The 24,225-nt window shown below is 45.1% G+C and overlaps 1 protein-coding gene across 2 annotated transcripts in view; it reads left to right on the forward strand.

Annotated features, from left to right (window-relative positions):
• The window catches only part of VSTM4 (V-set and transmembrane domain containing 4), a 91,806-nt gene that overhangs the window by 1,118 nt on the left and 66,463 nt on the right, over window positions 1–24,225 (forward strand). The window contains exons 2-3 of one of the 2 annotated variants that reach the window (XM_055119167.1): window positions 8,062–8,460; window positions 9,321–9,356. In XM_055119167.1, the coding sequence (XP_054975142.1) occupies window positions 8,062–8,460; window positions 9,321–9,356 (435 nt within the window). The remainder of the gene's footprint in view (window positions 1–8,061; window positions 8,461–9,320; window positions 9,357–24,225) is intronic. The other variant, XM_055119168.1, reaches the window with a different exon arrangement.

Consider the following 24,225-nt stretch of genomic DNA (forward strand, 5'->3'; position numbering starts at 1 on the left):
GATTAACATTCAAGAGACAAGACTGTGACAGGCAATGCTAGGGTTTTATAAAGCTGGTCTGAATAGTTTAGGGACTTTTAGGTTGTCTGTTTGATTATTGGCCTAGATATTGCCCATTATCTTTTCATTTCCTGTGAGGCGAATGTCCGGGGCAGAATCTAAGATCTTGGGAAACTGTTAACTTCCCATTCTTAGAAAGATCCCAGGAATTTGCTAAAATGTTTCAACTATGGGATGGAGACAGGGGAAACTGAGGTTTCCTCTTTTAAAACTAAGGCAACCGTGCATATATTTAGGTGATTTGCAAATGGACTTGGTTAAGCTTGCCAGAAACTTCAGGGAGCGGTTTTATAAATGAGGATGTTGAGTTCCACGTCCAAGACTTTAAGTCATTGGGCTTGTTAACGGGTGAGTTGGGTTTGAATCCAGGAAACCTGTCTTTAGGCTCTGAGCGTTGATTTTGTTTGTTCATTTTGCTTTGGGCTGCCCTGGATGGTGCTCAGGGCTTACTCCTGGCTCTGCACTGAGGGAATCACTCCTGACATAGGCTCCGGGGACCATATTCCTTGTGAGTACTGGGGATCAAACTCAGGTCGACTGCATGAAAGGCAAGCACCTTACTCACAGTCCTATCTCTCTGGCTTCCCAGTGCTTATACTGTCCAGGCATGTGGCCTGTGCTCTGTACCTCAGGGCTGATGCTTAAAGTTCAGTAGTTTTTCTATGGTGGTCCAGCTGTATGTAATGACTCTGGCATTTGAGTTGGCTTGGGAGCAGGGACTTATGACACATTGGGAAGAAGTTCACCCACTGTCCCCTGGCTATGGCATATGGGGTTCTCCAGAAAGTGGAGTTGCGGAACCCCCCCCCCCCCAACCTCCCTTTGCTCTGGTCACTGGCTTGTCTAATAATCAAGGGAGATTTGACTGGGATGGGTGATTCAGACTGCTCTAGAAACTTGTGGAGTAGCTGCAGCCAGAGGAATGCTTGCTGATGCACAAATCCTCTCTCCTGCGCTCTAGAACCTTCTAAATTCTAAATTCTAGATCCCATCAGACAGGGAAGCCTCAGAAAGCAGCTTTGGGGGGCATTCAGACCATGTTCAAACCAGAAAGAATTGAGAGCGAGAATTTTGGAAGTTTCAGTGTCAGCCCTGATTGGTACCCAAGGTAACGCCTGGAATAATGTGGACAGCTACAGCTTCTATAGTGCTCATAGCTCCCTCATGATCCATAGTCATGAGGAAGGGTCTCTGAACTGGGGCAATTTTCTGCCAGTTCGGGGTAGAGAAGAATCTTTTATGAAAAATTTATTTTAATGTAAACAAAAGCCACAACTGTTGATACAATTCTACAGTTGAAATTGATTAGATTAAAAAATATAATATTAAAATCAATAAGTATTAAAAATCAATTTTTATGTGAAAATTGTTATATCTCGTCACGGGCTTGTTAAGTCCTGGTCTAAGAGTTTACTAGGCTGTTTGTTGCTAGTTGAGTCTTCTGTGTTATTCTTATTGTTTGTTGAATTTAGTTGGCTTTTATGTTACTTTCGCATCCAATTTGGTGTGCTCCTATGGGAATGTTAGTATTGAGGAATTAGGAGGTGCTGTGTATACGGCCATGTAGTCCAGAGAATTCAGGATCCTAGGTCAGGGTCAGTGAGTTGCTATGGTGGCAGCTGTGGGAGATGGGTGTGGCTGCTGGGACATCTAGATGTACAGGGGCGGCTGGTGGGGGCAGGCTGCCCATCCCGACTCCGAGAAGACACAGACACCAGAGTTCTCAGCCTTTGCACTGGGATACCTGAAATTATCCACAACTTGGCTTCTCTGCAGAGAATGTTAGTGAGGCAGTGGAGTTGAGCCCTAGGCATGGCTGAAGCTGTAGTAGAATGGGTGCTTCGGCAGAATGGGTACTCGGCCCTGAGCTGGGACAATTCCTGCCAGTTTGGGGTGGAGCAGGATCTTAGCGCTCAACTAGCCTCTCCTCTCATTTTGCAGAAATGCAAAGCAAGGGGCAAAACATTTCCATGCTGTTTGGCGGTTGAGAGTTGTCTTTGAAGAGGCATTGTCCTGTTTTGCGTTTCAGCTTTCCCACTTTTAACGTGACCTTGAGCCAGGGGCTTAACCTTTCTGGGCCTCAGTCCTTTTGTTGGTAAGATGGGGATAAACACGCCTAAAGCTAGATTGAGAAAATACATCTGGGGTGCATAGAACCGTTTTTGGCATAGAATTCACGCCAGACAAGTGGTTGCTTTTACCAATGGTCCAGGCTGTGTGTGTGACCTGGGTGAGAGCTGTGGTTTGGGTTGGAGCTTAACTGAGGGTCTTGTCCTGTAGGCAGGTTTGGTAATACCTCTGTGTGGTGATCATTAGTTCCCAGGGAGTTGGGTCTTAATGTACATATTTCTTTCCTAGGTTTGTCATGAACCCAAGTTACCACTTAACTAGGAGTGAGATATTTGCTGCTCATTGGCACAGACAATTTGTGTGCTGATAAAATCTGGGGCTCTTGACCCTCTGATATGAGTGGGACAGTTTCTTCAGAAGAGAGGGGCGTGGTGCCCATAGTCCCTTGGTAAATTAATGGTTCAGCCGGATCATTTTTTTTCCTGGGTCAGGGGAAGGGCATATGGCCATGCCCACCTCTGGCCCTCAGCAGGAGAAGTCCTACATTCCTGGAAATTGCCATCCTTCACTTCATAATGAATAAGAGGAGAGGGAAGAGGAAGGGAAAGAAAAGAAGGAGAGAGGGAGGGGAGGAGGAAGGAAAGACATACACACTCAGGATAGGAGGCTGGTCCTGAATGAATAGCTGCTGTCCTCTTTGGCTCCGTGGATGTCCTTTTAGGCTGTGTTAGTCTTTTTCATGATATTATCCAGACAGGAACAAGGAATTTAGACCCCCATAAATATGTTACATAGAATTCAAAGTTCACTTAGAAGCAAAAGCAGCTATATAATTTGTAGGAGCCAGCACAGAATGAAAAGGTTGGGCTCTTAATTCAAAATTAGTAATATTTTTAGAGTGCAATAGCAGATATTGAATCAATTTAGGACCCCTCCAGGTATAGAATCCAGTGTGACTGGAATTAGATGTCCTTGAAGTCCTGTTCACATGCCACCCCATCACTGGTCAGCTTATGTGCATGTTCAGTGACCCCTCTGCCCAACTCCCAGACATGCCATATTCAGAGGTGCCTTCTTATTGGAATCTTATAGCATCAGCTCAGGCATTATTTTCCCCTTCTTTAGACAGATGAAAACACAGAGACAGTGAAGATCGTAGAACTAACCGATTTCCAGTCTGCTTTTTCTGGATGCCAACCTCTTGCTATTGGCCCAGTTCCACCATGGGTCGCATATGTCCCATGCCTTGCCCATGCTCGTCCCATGGGGAGGGGCAGGAGCTGTGCTTGCTGAAGGACCCAGATTGGGATGGGAAGTCCCCTTCCCACATCTAGATCTTCTGGACCAGCAGGGCTGCCTGGACAGGGCGAGCTGCACTTCCCCTTCCAAAGACATTGATCTTTCTATTGCCAGTCTATACCTCTTGCCTCAGGGTTTTCTTGAACCCCTAAGAAGAGATCAGAACTTGATTTTCTTTTTCTTTCTTTTTAAAGTTTTTTTGTTGGGGAGCCAGGATGAGTGTATATGTTCAGAGGATCATTATGAGGCACTGGGGCTCAAACCAGAATCAGCTGTGTGCAAGGCTAGGACCAGATGAGCCTTGTAATATCTTTCAGGCTCAGGCCTTAATTTTCCTAAGCCCTGGCCACCTCAGTATGGCACGTGGCATTGCTTGTACTCACAGGCTCCTGTATCTTCTTCATGTGACCAGCTTCCTTATTCCCAGGACTCTCAGCCCTCACGTTAAGAGATGTCAGCTCCGTCAGAGTATCCCGCTCTGCCCATTGTTCTGCCAATATCTGTACAACGATGAAGTGAACAAAACTTTGGTTGAAGCTTAATCTAGTGGGAAGTAGAACTCTGAGTGCAGAGATGCCCCAGAGAGTGTGTGGGATGAAGTTTGCCTCCCACATCCATTCTTTGCCCCTGGACATGATTGACACTGTGGCCTAGTCAGCTGCGTCTTTGTGCTGGTAGCATCCAATGTCCCCTCTCTCTCTGCTGATTCTGGGTGTGCTGTGATATGAGGGATGGGTGGCAGAAGCCGGTGACCCTCTCTATCCATGTCTAACATGAGATTTGCTGGTAGGTGTTGGGCACTGGGTCCTCCCCTTGCCTTTTCTCCCTTTTTGTTAGTGGCACCACGTTTTTCAGCTGCATGTATAGAGCCGGGGCTTGGCTGGATCTAAGCAGCCTTATTTAGTGTTTCAGGGTTTTTGTTGGACCCTGAAATTTGGGGAAAGCTCAGAACAGGCATAGGCCCCATAACCAAAGAGACTCTGTTTTCTAACAGGGGTTTTCAACCTCTTCCTGGCTGTGGCCCCTTCTGGCATTGTTTCCTTCTTGTGTGCTCCCTACCCCCATCCCCCGCTCCTTCACCCCCAACCCACCGTCCTACTCATTGATGCCCTAGTCTCATAACATGACCCCCTTATCTCATACCATGACTCTCCATTTACACAGACTCATTGGAACTATTTATATAGCCCCCATCCCCCCGCCCCACCATTGTGCCCCAGGGTCCCCTGTTGAGAAACATTGCTCTAACAAAGCTTTAGGACTCTGAGGTGCCCTGGACTATCTTAGTGTCAGTCATACCCCTTAGTGTCAGTCATACCCCTGTCGATAAGTTCATGTTGAAAGCGGGTGGGTGTAACTTCTGGGCTGGTGACACTATAGCACTGGAAGACCTTTCTGGAAGCTGACCTATGTTGTTTTCTTGATGCTGTTATGTGAAGGCGCCCCAGAATGGAGCCTTAAATCAGAATTTCTCAGTTGAGGGTCATGTGGCCCCTCTGTGGGCCCTCAGGATATTCCAAGGGGGCCACTGGTAAAAACTGTAAAAATGGGGCCTCCAGCATGAGACCAGGGGCTAAACCTGTAGGATGGGAGCCACAGGAGGAAACCCGATGGAAGGAAGTTAATAACATTGGCTTTCTTCACAGTACTATTTTTTTTTTCTTACAACCAGGAGGCCAGTCTGAGAGGTACTGGGTGGTTTAGCCTGAGGCCTGTCTCCATGGTTTGCAGTGGGCCATCTTCTCAGTGTCATATCTTCTCTTGTTTCTGCATGTCTGTGCCCTAGACTTTGGACCACACCTGGTGGTACTAGAACTTACTCTTGGCTTTGTGCTCAGGGTCATTCCTGGCAGCCTTGAGGGACCATAGGGGGTATAAGGGATCAAACCCAGGTGAGCCATGTGCAAGGCAAGCACCTGCCACTGCACTATCTCTCTGGCCCCTCAACTCTCTTCTAAGGAGAGTACCAGCCAGTTCTAGAAGGGCTCCCACCTTGGTGTCCTCACTTTTCCTATCTCACCTTAACGCATCCATCTCCAAATATAATCACACACAAGAACTGGGGCTTTCATGTAGGGACTAGAGGGAGACACCCACCAGCTCATAACAAGAGTCTTTGTGGGAGAAACAAATGCTTGGGCCATTGGCATGAGAGAAGATGGGCCCAGTAAAGGCAGAAGGTCTGCTGGTAGGAAGAAAATGGGGGAGGCCTCTCCTTTGGGAGATGGTTTCATTCCCTTTCTTGAGAGCTGCTGACTCCTATCCCGAGAAGCAGAAGTGGAAGGGTTACTAGTTTGCCTCCAGGATGGAATCTGGCCTCACAGGGCGACTGGAGGACTTGGCACGTCTCTGGGTTTCAGTCACTATAAATAATCCCTCCCTCATGCAGTGCTAATAGGAGAGTGGGGTGTGGGGTCCCGGACCGCTAAGCTCTCATCCCACCCATATTGTTTCAATTTCCTGCTTTCCCAGGTCTTGTTGACTCTAGTGGGGAGCAATTGGGGGCAGGGTGGAGCTGGACTTCAACTCAGGGAGCCAGCTGCTGTTTCTCTGCTGCCCTTTGGCCAGTGGAACCCTGGGCAGCTGTTGGAATGGGGTCAGCCTGGTGTTTCTGCTGCATCACTGTTCCCTGGGGGTAACTCTTGTCCCAGGAGCTGGTGAGGTCTGTAGACAGGGCATTAGCAACCTGGAGGAAATGATCTCAGGCTAATTCAGTATGGTGTTGGTGTGGGCAAGGTGCCCTCAGGGCAGGAGAGACAATGGGGAGATGGTGGCAGCATTCCTCCGCTTTCGTTCACTGACAGTAACTTGGATGCTGGTGGGATTGTTACTGGAGTATCTGCCTGCTTTGGTTACCTGAGTTCCCTGAGTACCACCCTTGGCTAGCCTTGTCCTTTGTCACGGTAGCATGGGAGTCTCATTCTTTTTGTTTGTTTGTTTTTGCGCCACACTCAGTGGTGCAAAGGACTTACTCTGGGCTCTGTGCTCAGGGATAACTTCTGATATGGGATGCCAGAAATAAAACTAGGGTTGGCTAATGTCTTAACCAGCTCCAAGAAACCTCATTTTGGCCCATGAACTGCTTAAAATCCCACCAAACTCTTTTCCCTTGTTGTTTTTCAGGGAAATTAAAGATTGTTATGGTAGGATAAGCTAAACACCGCCCCAACCCCTGCCCTCACCCCAAAGCTTCTTAGCCCTACAACCATCTAGGTTACTTTCTAGGTCAGAAGGTGCTTTGTGGATATGACTAAGGGTCCTGGGATTTCTTGGTGTTTCTTGGTGGACCTAACAGATTGCGGGGGTGGGGACAATGCAGGGGCTGGAAATGAAGGATTGATTCACATGTGCTACCTTTTAGCCTGCTCAGTTTCTGAAGTTATTGGTAGAAACTGGAAAGAAAAATAAGCATATTGTCTGAACAATTTTGGCAAAGACTGTTTCGTGCGGCAGCCCTTTCCTACCTGGGCCTGACCTTGTTGGTTCACAGCCTTTTTTCGGATCTTTCATGATCACTTTTCCATTTGTCCTTGCTTCCCAGGTCCTAGCCAGGGTTCAGATATTCTCTTTTCTGTCATAGCTAGTGAACAAACGTGGCATTAGGGGACTGCAGTGAAGATCAGCAAGATGCTGGGGAACTTGACTTGTGAGATGGGGTGGGAGGGGATCTGAGTTCTCTGCACTTGGGCTCAGCGTGGAGGGGTGAGGCTATGGGGCCTGGTGAGAGAGCTCTGCGAGGCGGGAAGGAAAGTCTGGACTTCTGTGCAAAGTGTTCACTCTGTACTCTGCCTGCCTGGGCGCTTTAGGGCAATGCTGTTCAAAATGGCAGCCCTTGGCAGCATCAGTTAAAAAAAACCCAGGGGACAGGAAGTAGTGTACATGGCCTGGGATTCTGGTGTATCTTTTGGGGTGCTGGAAGATTTCCTCACTTCTCCTTGCTGCGGGGCTTAGTCCTTCTTTATTCATTACTTCAGTGCTGATAGTGTGGATCATCGTCCTTAGGGATGTAGAGAGCATGAAAGCATGAACTGAGAGTACCCTGTGGCCAGTGCCCTGGGGCTAGTTTCAGGCCCTTGTGATCAGCACAGTGATCTGCCTGGGTTATAGTTGTAGTAGCTGCAACAGGGCCAGGGGCTTAGTAGGGCAGGTGCAGGCCTCTCAGTGGATAGGCGTCAACTGGGGCAGCCTTCCTGACCCAGGACACTGCCCACCCATAACATGGCTGGGGATGGAATTAACAGCCCCAGGGAAGCTGGTGGTAGGCTGGGATGAGAGCAGGGTATTCTTAAGAGGTCCCCTGGATGTCATTGCCCAGAGGATTCACTGTGAAATCTCCTTCAATTTAAAGGTCAACAACTAATGAATACTTTTTTTAAAAAAAAAAAAGGTCTGGGCCAGGGGGTCCCTGGCCATCCTGTGTGGTTAGCATAATCTCATCAATGAGGACATAATTTCATCGATGAGCCCCCAGCTCTGAGGGCTCCTTCTGGAAGGCAGAGACTGAGCTGGGTGGGGTAGAGCAATGGGGACCATCCTGTCTCTCAGCCCATATAGAGCACCCCCTCCAGGGCCGAGTGCTCTCCTGGGGAGAGGACGTGGCCATCCTCACTTTCTTCCTTGTTTCTTCTGCAGAGGTGTGTGGTGCCTTGAATGTCACCGTGTCCCCGGGACCAGTGGTTGACTACCTGGAGGGGGAGAATGCCACGCTCTTGTGCCACGTCTCCCAGAAGAGGCGAAAGGACAGCTTGCTGGCCGTGCGTTGGTTCTTCTCTCGCCCCAACTCCCCGGAGACCTTGATGGTGAAGATGACCAAGCTCCGGCTGGTGCAGTACTACGGGAATTACAGCCGCAGTGCCAACCGGCAGAGGCTGCACCTTCTAGAGAAGAGGCGCGGGGCACTCTACATGCTTTCCATTCTGACCCTCAGGCCTGCCGACCAAGGCCACTATGCCTGCAAAGTTCAGGAAATCAGCAAGCACAGGAATAAGTGGACAGCCTGGTCTAATGGTTCCTCAGGGACAGAGATGAGAGGTAAGGGCACAGAGGCTCTGGAGAGGTGGCTGCTGGGCACGGGGATTGTCTGGCCAGTGTGCCTCTCTCCAGGGAGCCAGGCAAGATGCTGTGGGTGGCCCTGCAGGGCTCAAACACAGCTTCTCACCCCAAATGCCAGGGCTGTATTTCATCTCTGAGGTTAGGGGCCTAAAATGTGGGGGCTAAGGATGTCTTAGGGACATGGAAGGAAGAAGAGAAAGGAGCAGGTTTCTGGTTCTGTGCTGCCGCCCCCCACCCCCAACTCCTAGGAACCCCCTCTTTCAAGATGGAAAGATGGGCTGGCTTTGTGCTAGGCCTCTGGCTCAGAGCTGTGCAGCCTTGATGAGCACTCCAGGCTTTGACTCACATGTGAGTTTCCAGGTGTCTGAGCAAAAAGAGTTTGTGGCTATTTCAGGTCATTGCCCAGAGAGCTGATCTAAGCCCCAGGCAAAATCTCACTGAGAAACTCCACTGAGCATGGGCAAGGGAGAAGATAGCAAGAGAGAGTGAGTGAGAGAGGGGGGGGGGGAGAACGGGGGGGGGGGGAGAGAGAGAGAGAGAGAGAGAGAGAAAGAGAGGGAGGGAGGGAGATAGTCCTGGAACATCTTAGCTCCCATCACGGTATTTAAGGGTTACTTATCTATCTATCTATCTATCTATCTATCTATCTATCTATCTATCTATTTATTTATTTATATACCTCTGAAATCACAGTTGCTCCACTCAGGAACAACCCTAGTCATTATTTAAATAAGAATTGCTATTGCTTTTGTGGACAAAAAAAAAAAAGGAATCATTTTTGTGCACTAAAATTGTATTTTAATTTGTTTGCTCTAAACTTGCATTTGGACTGGCACAAGCTGAAGAGGATACCCAAGTCAAGATGATGATGCCAAGTATGAAAAAGAAGCTGATTTTCTCATATGCATGGAACCTAGCATGGAAGTTGTTTTTTTTCTCCCTTCCCTTCCCTTTGTTCTCACTGCAATGGTCAGGAGTAGTGCATGGCTGATTGTAGACTTCCCAAGGGGAGACATCTTAGCCCTGGGACTTGCACTCACTCAACTGCTGTAGTTCATGCTCACTTGGTGATTATGTGCCAGATATTTCAAAGGTGGTTGAGGCATTTAGCATCTCCCTCAGAATGTGGCCCGGTGCTGGGATGTGGTCAGGGCTTCATACCTGCAAGGTGGGTGCTCTACCCCGAGTCACCACCATCCCTAACCCAGCTCCAATTAGTGATTCTTGATTACTTTCTTGAAGGGATAAACCTCAGTTGTGAAGAGGTATTTTCAGAACCTTATATGAGTAAGGGAATTCTTAAAATTAATAATTTATGTGGAGAGTCTTTAGGCAGCCCCACTTTGGAGTTGGCTTGCAGTAATGTTCTTAAGCACAGAAGGATATATTATCTGAACTATTATGCGTTTTTTCTCCTTTAGCAAATTAATTCAAGAAAACAAATGACTCTCAGTATAAGTATGTATTTTGGCTCAGAAAACAGAAAAATAGATTAGATGACCAAAGGCTGGAGAGGGAATCTACTCTACATATCACTTGGCTCTGAAACATTAGGTCTTGTATATGTCCTTTTCCTTTTTATGCCCAGTATATTCTGGAGCCATACCAGTACCATCAAGTCTCTGGGCAGGCGTGATTCACTAGAATAGATGAAAATATACTCCCATTCAAGTAAGGGCAATTCTAATTCTCTTTTTTTAAAATTTTTAAATTATATTTTTATTAAAAAATTTATTTTTATTGAATCACCATGAGATACAGTTACAAAGCTTTTATGTTTGAGTTTCAGTCATATAATGATCAAACACCCATCCCTCCACCAGTGCACATTTTCCACCACAGATGTCCCCAGTGTACTCCTCCTTTCCAACCCTCTCCCCTGCCTCCATAGCAAATAATTTCCCCCATACTCTCTTCTCTACTTTTGGGAATGACGGTTTGCAATACAGATACTGAGAGGTTATACATTTGGTCCTTTATGTACTTTCATCACGCATCTCCCATCCTGAAAGATTCCTCCAACCATCATTGTCTTAGTGATCCCTTCTCTATTCCAGCTGCCTTTTCCCCCAGCTCATGAGACAAGCTTCCAACTATGGGGCAATATTCCTGGCCCTTGTGTCTACTGTCTTTGGGTGTCAGTCTTATATTATGTTGTTTTATATTTGACTGGAGCGATAGCACAATGGGTAGGGCTTTTGACTTACACAAAGCCGACCTGGATTTGATTCCTCCGTCCCTCTCGGAGAGCCCAGCAAGCTACCAAGAGTATCCCGCCCACACGGCAGAGCCTGGCAAACTCCCCGTGGCACATTCAATATGCCCAAAACAGTAACAACAAGCCTCACAATGGAGACATTACTGGTGCCTGCTCGAGCATATCGATGAACAATGGAATGACAGTGCTACAGTGCTATATTACATGTGCAGTCCATCTGTGTCTGTCTCTCTCTTTCTGACTCATTTCACTTAGCATGATACTCTCCCAAAGCACTATACAGATTTAATGCAGTCCCTATCAGGATACCCATGACATTTTCAAAGAAATAGACAAAACACTCCTGAAATTCATATGGAACAATAAAACCCATGAATAGCTAAACAATCCTTGGGAAAAAGAAGATGAATGGCATCACCTTCTCCAACTTTAAACTGTACTTACAAAGCAGTAGTTAAACGGCATGGTATTGGGCTAGAAATAGACCCACAGACCAATGGAACAGAGTTGAATATTCTGTCACAGACTCAATATATGATCACTTAATCTCTGATAAAAGAGCAAGAAATGTGAAATAGAACCAGGAAAGCCTCTTCAACAAGTGGTTCTGGGGAAACTGGACAGCTACCTGCAAAAAAAAGATAAACTCTGACTTCTAATGCCTGGCACAAAAGTCAGATCCAAGGGCAATTCTTTAGTTCATTACTTAATGTGAATCCTCTTCCAGTGAGTAAAGCTGGCTCCTTCTAGACTGTTTGTTTGGGGCCCTCCACCAAAAATCTCAGGCCATTCATAAGTCTTGACAGGAAATGAACATCCCGTTTCTGTTCTTTTTTCTCTTTTCCTGTCTCCTCTTCCATTCCCTGGCTTCCCTCTCTCTCCTCAGAGGCACCCTTCTCATTTTCCTCTTCCATTTCCTGTGCCTCCCCTTTTCCTCTCTATTACTCACTTTGTCTCTTTTTCTTTTTCACCTGCGCTCCTAACCTCCAGTTTCTCACCGGTGACTCTCACCTCCTTGCGCACAGCCATGTCTCTCCTACCATGGCTGCTATGCCTCAGAGTCTCCTTTTCTTCCTACTTACCCAGCTTTGGTGCGGGGCCACAGTATTCAGGAAGTTTCAAAGCCTTAGACAGCCCATAACTATACCTTCTAGGACATTCCACATAGGCTGCCAAAGGACTCGGCCAAGAGATTAAGGAAAGGTAACTGCAAGCGAAGATTTGAAAGTAGACTAGCTTGTTTGGGTTGGAGTGTGTCCGCCCCAGTCTGGCAGGGAGCGTGTGGAGACTTGACTTTGCTGTCCTTCCTGGTCAGGGCAGGGGACAGCCTGGGGCTCCAGCCCCCCAACCCAACCCCGGGTCCCTTTCCCTAAGCCTTTTGCCTTGCTCATCCTCAGGCACCTTGTCGCCCTCAGTCTCCACCTCTCTGTTAATTATGTGGAAAATAAGAACAGAAACAACACAATGAAAAGTTCTGTGCTCAGATATGTTTGGGTTAGGATATTAAATAGAAACTCTCGGAGGTGTTTTTGGAGCGAGTTACCTTTTCCCTGCTGGCCCTATTGTCGCCCTTTAATAACATGCTCACTTTGCTCTCCTCCTTCTTGCAGGCTTCTCAAGATAGCCATGGGAGAGGGGAACTTGGAACTTTTTCTCACCCCACCCCACTCCTGCCCTTGACCATGGACTGTTGAGTTTTCTTTCTTGCAGCATTCTTAGTGTGAGAGGAAATTGCTTTATCTCCAGAAAGAGAGCCCTATGATTGGGTGTCTTCTCATCCCAGTACTGCAAATGGAGGCTGACTGCATGGACACACTTAGAAGTGATTGCTGGCACAGAGCAAGTGGCCTAGGAATGTTGGCGTTTGGTACTTTCTCTGATTTCCATATGTTGGTTGTTTTCTATTGCAAAAACCATATGATTCAATGAGAGAAAACATGGAAAGTTATTTGAAAGGGCTTACAGAAGAAAATAAAAACCACTTACATATCTCTGCCTAGGCCTAATACTTTGCTATAAATCCTTCCATCACTTTCATGCAAGTAAAATTTAAAAATCTAACTTCATACCATGGAAAGAAAATGCTGTGCCTTATATAATAACTAAAGATTCCTGATCAGGAAAGAACCAAACAATGTGAAAACTAAACATGGAAGCCTGTTTTTCACACCCTATATCCCCAGTTCTGCTGTTCCACACCCCGAGAACTTATCGTCAACAATTTGGTCCTTTCAAATCCTTATCCATTTGACATGCAATGGTGGTCCATATAGCAAGGCACAAACAATTAACAAACTATTCTTACTGCTTTTTAAATATTGTTATCACATGCATTTTTTGGTAATTAATATCACATAGCAAAACAATACCGTATTGAATCCTGCCCTTTCCCCAGTGACGAACATTTGGGATAGTTCTGATTTTTCATCAACACAAACAGTGTTTTACTGAACAGCCGTTACACATTTCCAAGTATTTCCATTAGTAAGATTCCTGGAAAGAGAATGCTGGGCCCTGGGCAACACATATTTAAATTTTTAATAAACAGTGCCAAAATTATCTCCCAAAGACTTTACAAATTTATACTCTGGTCAACATTTCATAATAATGTCTATTTCCCTGAAGCCTCAATAATCAATATTCTTAAATTTTAACGTTGTTTATCCCAATGTTGGCAAAAGTTTCACTTTTAGTTTCAATTGTTCTATCAATGCAGTATAATCTTATTTTAATTGTTATATTCAGTGAGGTCAAACATCTCATCATCTGTTTAGGTATTTATTGAATAACTTTTAAATTTGGTTTTTGAGCCACACCTGGTGATGCTCAAGACTTATGTCTGGTTCTTTGCTTAGAGATCACTCTTGGTGAGTCTCAGGGAACCAAATAGGGTGCCAGGAATAAGACCTGGGCTGGCCACATGCAACGCAAGCACCTTAACTTGCTCTCTGGCCCCTATTAACTACTTAAATTTTTTTCCTCTGAATTGTCAATCTAAATCTTTACCGATTTTTCAATTGATTGCTTTCATATGTATGTGTAGATGCATGTATATATGAATTTATCATTTATCATTAGTTATCTTATAGGGTACAAAATTTTCTTCCTATTTGTTCCTTTTCTTTCCATGGTTAAAAATTTTTTTTTTTACTTTATTGTTTGAGGTACTGTAATTTATAATACTGTTGATGATGATTTCACACATATACAATTCTAACAACACATCTGTCACTAGTGGAACCACCTCTATTCCCCAATGTCCCCAAGGCCCTTTCCTTTCAAGCTCCCTCCCCAAACTCAGTTCTGTGGATAGATTCCCCCATTGTTTGTCCTGGCCCTTTGTTGCTACCTACCTGCATATATTTTAAATCTCACATATGAGAGAGATAATTCTGTAACTATCCTTGTTCTTCTGACTGACTTCACTCAGCATTATATCCTCTAGTTTCATCCATGTCATGACAAACTGCATGATGTTGTTCTTTCTTACAATTATATCGCATTCCATTGTGATTTGTACCACAACTTCTTTTTCCCCTACTTTATTTAAACACCATCGTTTACAAAGTTGTTCATGATAATTTGTTACAGGCATTCAGTATTCCAAAACCAATACCACCACCAGTGTCATCTTCCATCATTGTTTGCATTTTCCCAACCACCCCCTAGAGCTTGCCCCTGTAAAAGGCCCACAAAATTTTATTTTATATTGCCTGTTGCCACTAAATGGCTTATGGAGTGGTCAAAAAATATTTTCGTAGAAGAAAATTTATGAAAATAGTTTATCTTACCATGGGTACATTAAGTCCTTGCCTGAGGATTTGCTAAGATGTTGTTGTAAGTTAAGCCTCTGTATTAATGTTTTTGTTAGTCAAGATTGGTTGTCTTCTGTGTTACATTCCATCCAGTCTACTACTGGGATGTCAATGTTGTAGTGTTTAGAGATGTCGCTCCAGAAAATCCAGAATATTTAACTGGGTTACCTGGCCAGAGGAATGACAGCAGCTTTGGGGTGTGAGAGTGGCTGCCAGGGCTTTGTTAGGGTGGGAGCTGGCTTGCACCCCCCTCGAAGAACATCCTCGAGCATACCATAGTTTCTTGATCCATTCATCCATGCTTGGGAATTTGGGTTTCCATATCTTGGCTGTTGTACAAGTGCTGCTATGAACTTAGGTGTGCATATTCCTTTAGAAGTAATATTTTTGTGTTTTAATAGTAGATGCCATAAAGTGGTATTGCTGGGTCAGATCAGAGTTCTATTCTTACTCCTTTTGGAGAGCTCTCCATATTGCTTTCTATAGATGTTGAAGGGGATGACATTCCCACCAACAGGGATTGGGGGTTCCTTTTTCACTGTAACCCTGCCAACACTTGTTGTTTCTAGGTTCCTTTTTGTTTGTTTGTTTTTGTTCTGGGCTCATACCTCACTCAGGGCTTCCTCGCCTCTGTACTCATGAATCACTCTTGGCAGGTGTTGGGGATAATATGGCGTACCAAGGATTAAACCTGGGTTAGCTTACACAAGGAGAACACCTTGCTCACTGCACTACCTCTCTGATCCTTTTTTACTGGACTTTTAAATATATACCATTCTTGCTATGTGAGATGATATCTTCAATGTTTTGACCTACTTTTCCCTAATCATAACTGACATGAGCATTTTTTTCATATGCCTGTTGGCCATCTGTATCTCTTCTTTGGATATATGTTCTGCATAAGTCCTTTGCACCAGGGAACATGAAGTACCAGGTTTTATATAAGAGGATTATTTATATAAGGTGGCTTAGATGGACCACAATTTCAAATCTCCAGACCTGGAAAACAACTCTCAACAGGCTTTTCAGCCCAGTTTTGCAAACCACAGACTCAAACAGTTTGATATTCCAAGCTAAAATGAATCTGCACACTTTCAGATGGACATGTCTTCATCAACAATGAAGATGCTAATAATAGAAGCAATTTGCAAAGGCTGTCTCCTGCAATATAATCAGTATTTCAATCCAAATTACTTACTTTCACAGGCCAAATTATTATCTGACATATGATTATACAAGGAAGCTTTTCATGTTGAAGGGGTGGACAAAGCCAGTGAAAATTGTTTCCCTAAAAGTATTTGGGAACAAAGCTGCAATTATAATTTCTTATCTGATATTTAACCCCAAAATGTTAGGGGGAATTTAATAATTGAATCTGAAAGAACTACCACAGGGAACTGATATTTTAAGTTTCAGTGGAAGAAATTAAATAACTCCCTTTTCTCCAGAGACATGGAACAGATAATTAGGAATGAGATTTACCAAACATTTAGTGCGACTGCTTAATTAAGCAAGCACACATCATGATGCTTCAAGTGTCAACAGGTTCAGATCCTCAAAGGGGACAAATTGATAACCGGGGTGCAATTTAAAACATCACTTCAAAACAATTCTTCATTGCACCTAAACTCATTCCAAGTGCCATGATTTGGGGAAGAATTTAAAAGATTGAACATTTTACCTGAGCCATTGGATAGATGATGTCATCGCCAAGCTTTGCCCAAAGAGAGGTCAGGGCACAGAGGGTCCTCAATCTTGAAAGCTTTGGGGATATGGATGCAGATCAGTTAGAATTTATCCAGAGAACTGAGGAAAAGAGAGTGAAAGGGCTGTACAGAGAGTGAAGCTGTGTGGGATTAAGACAAGGACATATTCCTGAGGATACTGGGTCATGTTGAAGCTGGGGTTTTGTGCCTGGGCCATCCAGTGAAGAGGTGACAGCTGTGGAGATGAAGGATTCTAAGCAGAGGGGAAAGGAGAGGTGGGGCAGGCTGAGGGTGGGTAGCATGAAGAGTAAAGGTTGGCAGAATGTACCAGGTGAACAACTGGACTCTTCAAAGCACCCTCACACCTGACCCAGTGTCTGGTGAACAGAAGAGCAGGATCGTGACTTTTATTTTTTTAAATGAGACAACGAAGGAGGGATTCACTCCTTGGTATAATGCATATTTAATACATGGTAAGAGTGAGTGCAAGAGAGTCAGAGGTGAATATGTCCCCCTGTCTGGGAGCTGGGTTTGGAGAGGGTTTGATGCCAAGCACCCAGTCTCTGTGTTTCCCAGGCATGCTTGGGAGATAGACATCTGGCTTTCTTGTCTGTAGTGGACTTCATTTCAGACTGAGTTTCTTCCCCCCTGCCTTGTCATGCTGGGAAGTCTATGAACATTTTCCTTGTTTGCTTGCTCTTTTTCTTGGTTCACTTTGTTTTATGAAATTTGTCTTAGGGTGACTGTGAAAAGAGAGTGGCTTGGACTCTCCCAAACTTGAGTTTCCGTTTTTCCCTGCTCATCCATTCAGGCCATTCAGAGACCCAGTTCACATGGAAGCTTTGTTCGTGTCCCAGGAGACATTACTTTTGGCCTGGGTCTTGGAGGGGTCAGGAGGAAAGGAACCCCGCAGGCAAGCTTCTGAAAGTGGAAACAGAGGGTTCTGTGTCCCACTCCGATGCACTTGCCTTCCCTCAGAAAGCTCACCCACCTATAAATAGCAGTAACCCAGCTACATGTTTTGTTGTTGTTGTTGTTTTGGGGGGAGGCCACATTTAGCAGTAATCTGGCCCCTATGTAGTTCCCAAGAGGAAACCTGGGTTTCCTATATACCTGTCATGTGCTCCAGTCCTATGAACTGTGTTCCCGACCTCTAGCGACATTTTTGTATGTTTCCCCCTTTGAGAAAATTACCCCACTGCTTGAGAAAACGGACCCTAAGCCCAAGTATACTAATTTTATAATTTGGACCCCAAATAACTTGTGTTTATTTTAATTATGTTTCAAGTTCAAGCTTCCTATCATCAGCCTCTTCCAGTTTCCTTATATTTTCCTTTCCCATCCTCTTGGAGAGCCCGGCAAGCTACCGAGAGTATCTTGCCTTGCAAGCTACTCATGGCATATTTAATATGCCAAAGACAGTAATAACAAGTCTCAAAATGGAGACGTTACTGGTGTCCGCTCAAGAAAATCGGTGAGCTACGGGATGACAGTGATACAGTGACAGTGATTGATCTGTGTAAGAGGCTGCCTGAGGAAATTGGGGTAATTGCTGTCTGCACTTCAGATACCTACATCCCCAGAGTGCAGATTTAGTAATATTTACTGTGCCAGGGACCCTTTAACTTCTTTTCCTTTCTTTTCAACAAAGAACATAAAAGTTTTCTGCCACATGAGTGAACTGGAGGGTATCATGTTGAGTGAAATCAGTCAGGAGAATGGATACAGAATGATCTCTATTATATGTAGGGTATAGATAGACGTAACACTGGAATAACAGATGCCCAAAGGCATCAGAACCTGAGAACTGGTCAGCGGAACTGAGCTTGCGTGGGGAAGGATTGGGAGGACACTTCGACAATGATGATGGAGAGGAGTGAACACTGGTGGAGTGTGTGGTGTTGGACTGTTGAGCCACGAAACTCAACCAGTAACAGTATTGTTAATCGTGTTGCTTAAAATGAAAACAAACGAAAAGTGATCTGCTCGAGATCTGGGACTTCCTGCTCCCAGTCTCTGAGAAACAGACTTCACAACCCTTCAAGGAAAGCATCACAGACCCAAAGACAGATGCTCCAACTTGCAGAGAATTCTGTCTCCATAGTCTGGCGTGCTGGTTGTAGGTCTGTGCCATGGAGACTGGCCTTCCATGGAAACGGAGAATGGATGGGTAGGAGGGGATCTCTTACCCTGGCCTCTCATCCAGGCCCCAGATGGCAATGATGGCCAGGCATCAGCCCCACGCTCTCTTTGGGAAGCCTTCACCCACCAATCCAGTATCATATTCATGCCTTTCATCCATGCATCTACGAAATTATGACTTGTTATGGGCCAAGAAGGGTTTGTGGGAGTGCAGACCACAGTGTGTTCCCAGCCTTTGCAAAGTTCTCTTTGGCTGGGTAACACTGTAGCACTATCGTCCAGTTGTTCATTGATTTGCCCAAACGGGCACAGTAACGTCTCCATTGTGAGACTTGTTGTTACTGTTTTTGGCATATCTCTCCATTGTGAGACTTGTTACTGTTTTTGGCATATCGAATAAACCATGGGGAGCTTGCCAGGCTCTGCAGTGCAAGTGGGATACTCTCGGTAGCTTGCTGGGCTCTCCGATAGGGACGGAGGAATTGAACCCAGGTTGGTCACATGCAAGGCAAACACCGTACCCGCTGTGCTGTCGCTCCAGTCTTCGGCTAGGGTACTGGTAAAGAATTAGAGAGGGCAGTATAGTGTATAAAGACCCACATCCAGCAGCATGGGAAGGCATGAAATATTAAAAATCACTAGAAGAAGATCTCTGTAGCTCAATTTTTCTCCTATTTCTGAGTTAGAACCTGCCGTTTCGGAGCTTCATCAGTCCTCTTTCAAAAAGAACTTTCTCCAAAGCCATGTCCTTCATCTTTTACAAAGGGACATGCCACTGGAGGGGTGGTCATAACGTGATAGAGTTTTCCATCGGTTTTACAGCGATACATGGATTGTGTAAAAGAGGCAGTAGTTTACTTTGATTTCTGTGCTCTGCCCTGGACTGAATAAGAGATTGCGGCCCAGAGTCAGATCCCTCATGAATTGAATTCCCTATTCCCTGAGCTCATAAGCACAGGCTCCATCTTTCAACATGGAGTGTGGGAGTGGGACTTCTCTAAACTGTGGGTCCAGGGGCCCGATGCTCAGAATATTCTGAATGGTGAGTTCCCTTCTCATACAGTCCCTGAATTTCTCAAACAGAAGCTCAGAGGTGCCACTCAGAACTTTTTAATAGGAATACACATTTTAATAGGAATCATAATCAGTTCTGCACACTAAAGTTTGGGGGACAGGAAATGAAGTCAAGACCCTTGGTGCTCAAGATCTGTGGAGTCTGGGAAATATGTGAGTCCAGTGAGGCCAGCAGTGGAGATCAAAAGGCCAAGCTGCATCAGGTTCTGGCCACTGTCCTTTGAGCTTTTCCTCTCTGTCTGTGCCAGAGCCTGCACTGCTACATTTCTGTCCATCACTACCTGCAACGCCAGGAGCTCTTCTGTGTTAGAAGTATGTGCCTTACTTTTGCTGTAACTTCTGGTGACAGTCCAAGCCCCTTTTGTGTAGAATTCTTTGTACAAGGCATTGGAGGCCCAGAAGAGCAGGTTAGAATGGATTTGGGGGGAGAAAAATGAACCTTCCCGGGGTTTCTAAGTATTGTCAGTCGGTTGTCATTCTGTGGAATGATAGACTTTCATAACGGTGTCAGCAGGGTCTGGTCAGTGAACAAAAGACTGGGAAGGGAATGGGTTGAGGTCCCATGGCCCACAGGGCATAGTCACAGGGTTTTGGTGTGAACTTACAGGACGGTCTATGCAGCCGATAGTCAGCTGGACCCTCTGTCCAAGCCAAGAATGAAGACTCTCAGTTTTCACACCTCTCTGAGGGATGATTTTCCTGCTGATCCCATCAAAGGGAGCTTGACTAAGCGTCTTTCTTTCTGACCTGCTTCTTTCAGACTCAAGGCTGATATGATCGGCTGGTCTATGTGCCTCTGGTTGCTTTCTTCCAGATGGTTTGATCCTTTGCCCATTCTCAATCCCTTCTTCCTGGAAGGGCTGTGACACAGCGGCGCTCACAACTTGCTCCTTGTTCTATTTCATCTGATTCTGCTCTCTTGGGGCGGGGCCCCCAGATGCCCACAATTTAGTCTTGGGAGCCAGCCCCTCACCAGGAGGTCATCCAGGTTCCACCCCTGGGCCATGAGTTCTGAGGAAATCACAAATTATCAATAGGTCAGTTAGCCACTTAGTGTTTGAGTGCTTTTTACTTCTCTTTTCCACTGTGAGCCTGGACTGATTGATAAATGGGCAGAGTCAGAGAGAACCCTAAATGCGCACTTTCATCAGCTAATGCCATATCGAGAAAGATGGTCTGGCATGAAGGTCCTTCTGCTTCTCTGGCTAGTTGCACCACCTCCTTCTGCCCTACTCCCGGGCCCAGCACAATGACTGAGGCTTTGTGCCCCTACAGGAATTGTCCTTGCACTGACCTCCCCGATGTGGCTCCAGGAAGCAGGAAGAAAGCAAGGAGAGGAGAGAACTCTTAAGTCGCCTCAGGCAAGAGTCCCTGGGAATCAGCCCTGGCACTACTCCCAGTAGCTGGGGGAATGTTTCAGGGAGCAGTGCTGTGCACACATTAGCTTTTTGCTGAAAGACCAGTCTCAGAGATGGAGGCCATCTGGAGCAGGGCCCTGGCCACATTTTTCTTACCTGGGAAGGATCCGTGTGTCAGCTAACCTGGATCAGGTCTACCTTCTTCCCCAAAGATGGGGCCTCTGGGGATGAGTGGTGAGGGGAGTGAAGGAAGACCCAGGTTGCAAACTCCTGTGGATGGAGGGAAGTCCCATATTTTCTTCCTAACTTGGAAACCCACCATGACCTTAACAACACAGAAGATTGAGTACTGTCATTTGGAAGTCCCTGTGGGATTAGGGTATGAGCTACCTGGTGCCAGGTGGCTCTCAGGAGCAAGGGCTTCCTGTCCCCGTGGGCTGATGCTTCAGAAGAGACAGGACTTGGGATATGTCTTCCCATTTGTCTGCCAAGTCTAGTTGGCTCACAAGATAAGGCAACCACAGTCCAAAGGGATAGATTTGTTGAAGATTGCTTGAAAAGGCTGTAGTCTTCAGATGGAAGCCATTACACTCTTGGGTTAAGACTTTTGAGTCTTCAATATCTGCTAGTAAAATATTGTTGGAGAAGTTGTCTTTGCCTGGACAAGCAAAATGTTTTCTTGAAGCATCTCATACTGCCTATTCTCATCTCCAGATTCAACTGCCCACAGAGGACACAAATTTACCATGACCATCCCTTTTTCACCACTGAAGGGAATGGAAGGGAAGCTGGCATCTTCCCTGAGTATATCAGCTCCCTAAGAAGAACCATTTTTTTGCCTACTATTTGCTGCTCAATTTTCTCCTATGCCTCAGAGTGTGAATCTTAAGTTATCTAGCAAGGAAGAATTTCCTGTCTTTGTGGCTAAATATCTAGTTTGCATGAGCCATTACTGTTCTGGCAAAGGCAGTCCATCTCCAATAAATCATTGCTTTTTGGGTCATTGACTGTGCTCAGGGTTATTCCCAGCTCTGTGCTCAAGAAATCATTCTTGGTGGGGCTCAGGGACCATATACAGTGCTGCATATTGAACCTGGGTCAGCTGTGTATAGGATAAGCACCTTACCCATGCTATAGTCTCTCTGGTCCTCAATTTTCATTCATTGTTCATTGTTTTTTCTCTTCACAAATAGTGAACTATTGCTTTTGTCTGATTTCCTCCTTTGCCTTGTTTGGGAAAGCACATAACAAGGTCTCCCTAATTTATTTATACTGACAGGAGATGTGTCAAGATTGGAAACCCACAGGGCTCCATGCAAGAAGTTTCTGGATGTCTTTATTTCCCCCAAACAGCTATTTTATGGAAAAGAGCAACAGCTGGTTTGGCATATAATGATCAACAAAATTGATACTAATCTTAGCTCTTCCTACATGATCTCTGCCAGAGCTTTGGAACCTGTCACATGGTTCTGCTATATTAGCTATCCTGTTGCATTATCAACCACAAATTTGAGACCTCAGACCATAGGAGACACATTGAGGACCAAGACCAGGTCTATAGGAAGGCTGTGAACAAGCAGTGTGGCTACTGGCTTTGTTAACACAGCTACATGCTGTTCCTTAGTTTAAATTCTTGAAGGTGTAATCTGATTTTCCCCTCTGGGAATCAGCAGATTAGGATGGTGGGTGGGGAAAAATGCAAGAAGAATGGTAAGAAAAAATTGTCTGACATGTATATTATCACAGGTGATATCACATATTCACTGAAAGTTCATTCCTAAAAGTTCAGATTACTTACTTGTGGGATAGTCATCAAGAAGAGATGATTCATTCATTTCGTAGACCCCCAACCAGCTGCTGGGCAGTGTGCTAGAGGGTAGGAACACAGAGGGTGAAGATTGATCTCTTGGTTTTAAGGAATTTAGGTTCTGATGGGAGAGAAATTCTTCCTTAGTAACAGAAGACTGGCCTTCAGGCGGCTAACGGCTACTTCTAAGAACACTTAGAAAAACTGCATTTTAGCAATGATATATATTTCACTGCAGCATATTACATATACATTGTATTACATACAGATTGTATTTAGCAATCACAATTATTCTCTGAAGAACTATGTAGAATATAGAGAAGCAGAGGGAAATTGTCGCTTCTAAGAAATTCATCCGTATTCAAGTAATTCTAGTTGAGAAAAGCATGCATCAAGTGGTAATTTGGCTGCTGAGGAAGAAGTAAAGCTTTTGACAGTTTTAACAATGAGATGAAATTGGAAGGGCCATGGTAAATTCCATGGGTTTCCATTGGGGATCCTTGGAGTAAGGCAAATAAGGGACACACCATACCCTAAGGCAACAGAAACAGCTTCTAAACTTTAATAAAGATCCCCATGGAGTTAGGTGCCCATTCTCCTACTCTGACTTTCAATCAAGAAAGTAAAGCCTGTCTAGTGCCACTATCATTTTCCATGTCTGTCAGGCACTCAATTTTAAGAATAATCATACATATCAAGAGACATGATCAAAAGCAAAATTAATAACAGAAACCTATTGAAGGTTGAAGCATATATGAAAGTTATCAAGCACGTAGATTTTTTTATTTTTTATTTATTTTTATTATTTTTTTTAAAGAAATATTTTATTGAACCACCGTGAAAACAAGAAAAAAAATACAAAGCTATCAGGTTTAAGTCACAGTCAAATACTGATTAAACCACCATCCCTTCACCAGTGCACCCGTTCCACCACCAAGAACCCCAATACACCCGCCTCCCACCCCACACCCCATCTAAGTAGCTGATGATATTCCCATTATTCTCTCTATATATTGAGTACATTTCATATTTCCATACAGAACTCACTATTGTTGATTGGAAATTTTCCCCAACAATCAGGCCTGCTGAATAAGCATCATCTAATAATTTCTCTTCCTTGGTAAAAGTGAAGACTTTGAGTCTTCACTATTGCTATTGCGGCCGCGCGGTTTTGGGTTTCTAATATTTTAGCTCAGTTCACAGACAAAATGGATGGCTGCAAGAATCTGCTCTGGTGCCAAAATGGGTTAGGAGACCTCAGGATCACAGTCAGTAGGCGGGAGACTCTGCTTCTCGTGCCGCGGCTCTTGGTTCATCTCTGGGCGGAAGGCGCGCCGGGAACACCTCCCCTCCCAGGATCACCTACAGGCTACGTCACTAAAGAAAGTCCTACCTCCTGGTGGAGGGGTCTTAGAGGGTGGCTCTCACCGCGTGGCTGCTGCCGCTGCCGCCATTTTCGCTCAGAAAAATGGGGTGGAGAGGGAAAAAAATCCCTCCCCGGGCTGCACGAGGTTGTAGTTCAGTTCACAGTCAAAATGCATGGCTGCAAGAATCTGCTCTGGAAGCACGTAGATTTAAAAAATTTTATTAATGTGGTGAAGAGGCTAGGTACATTTCCAGAATA

Source organism: Sorex araneus, chromosome 11 (genome assembly GCF_027595985.1).
Source record: "Sorex araneus isolate mSorAra2 chromosome 11, mSorAra2.pri, whole genome shotgun sequence".
Lineage (NCBI taxonomy): Eukaryota > Metazoa > Chordata > Mammalia > Eulipotyphla > Soricidae > Sorex > Sorex araneus.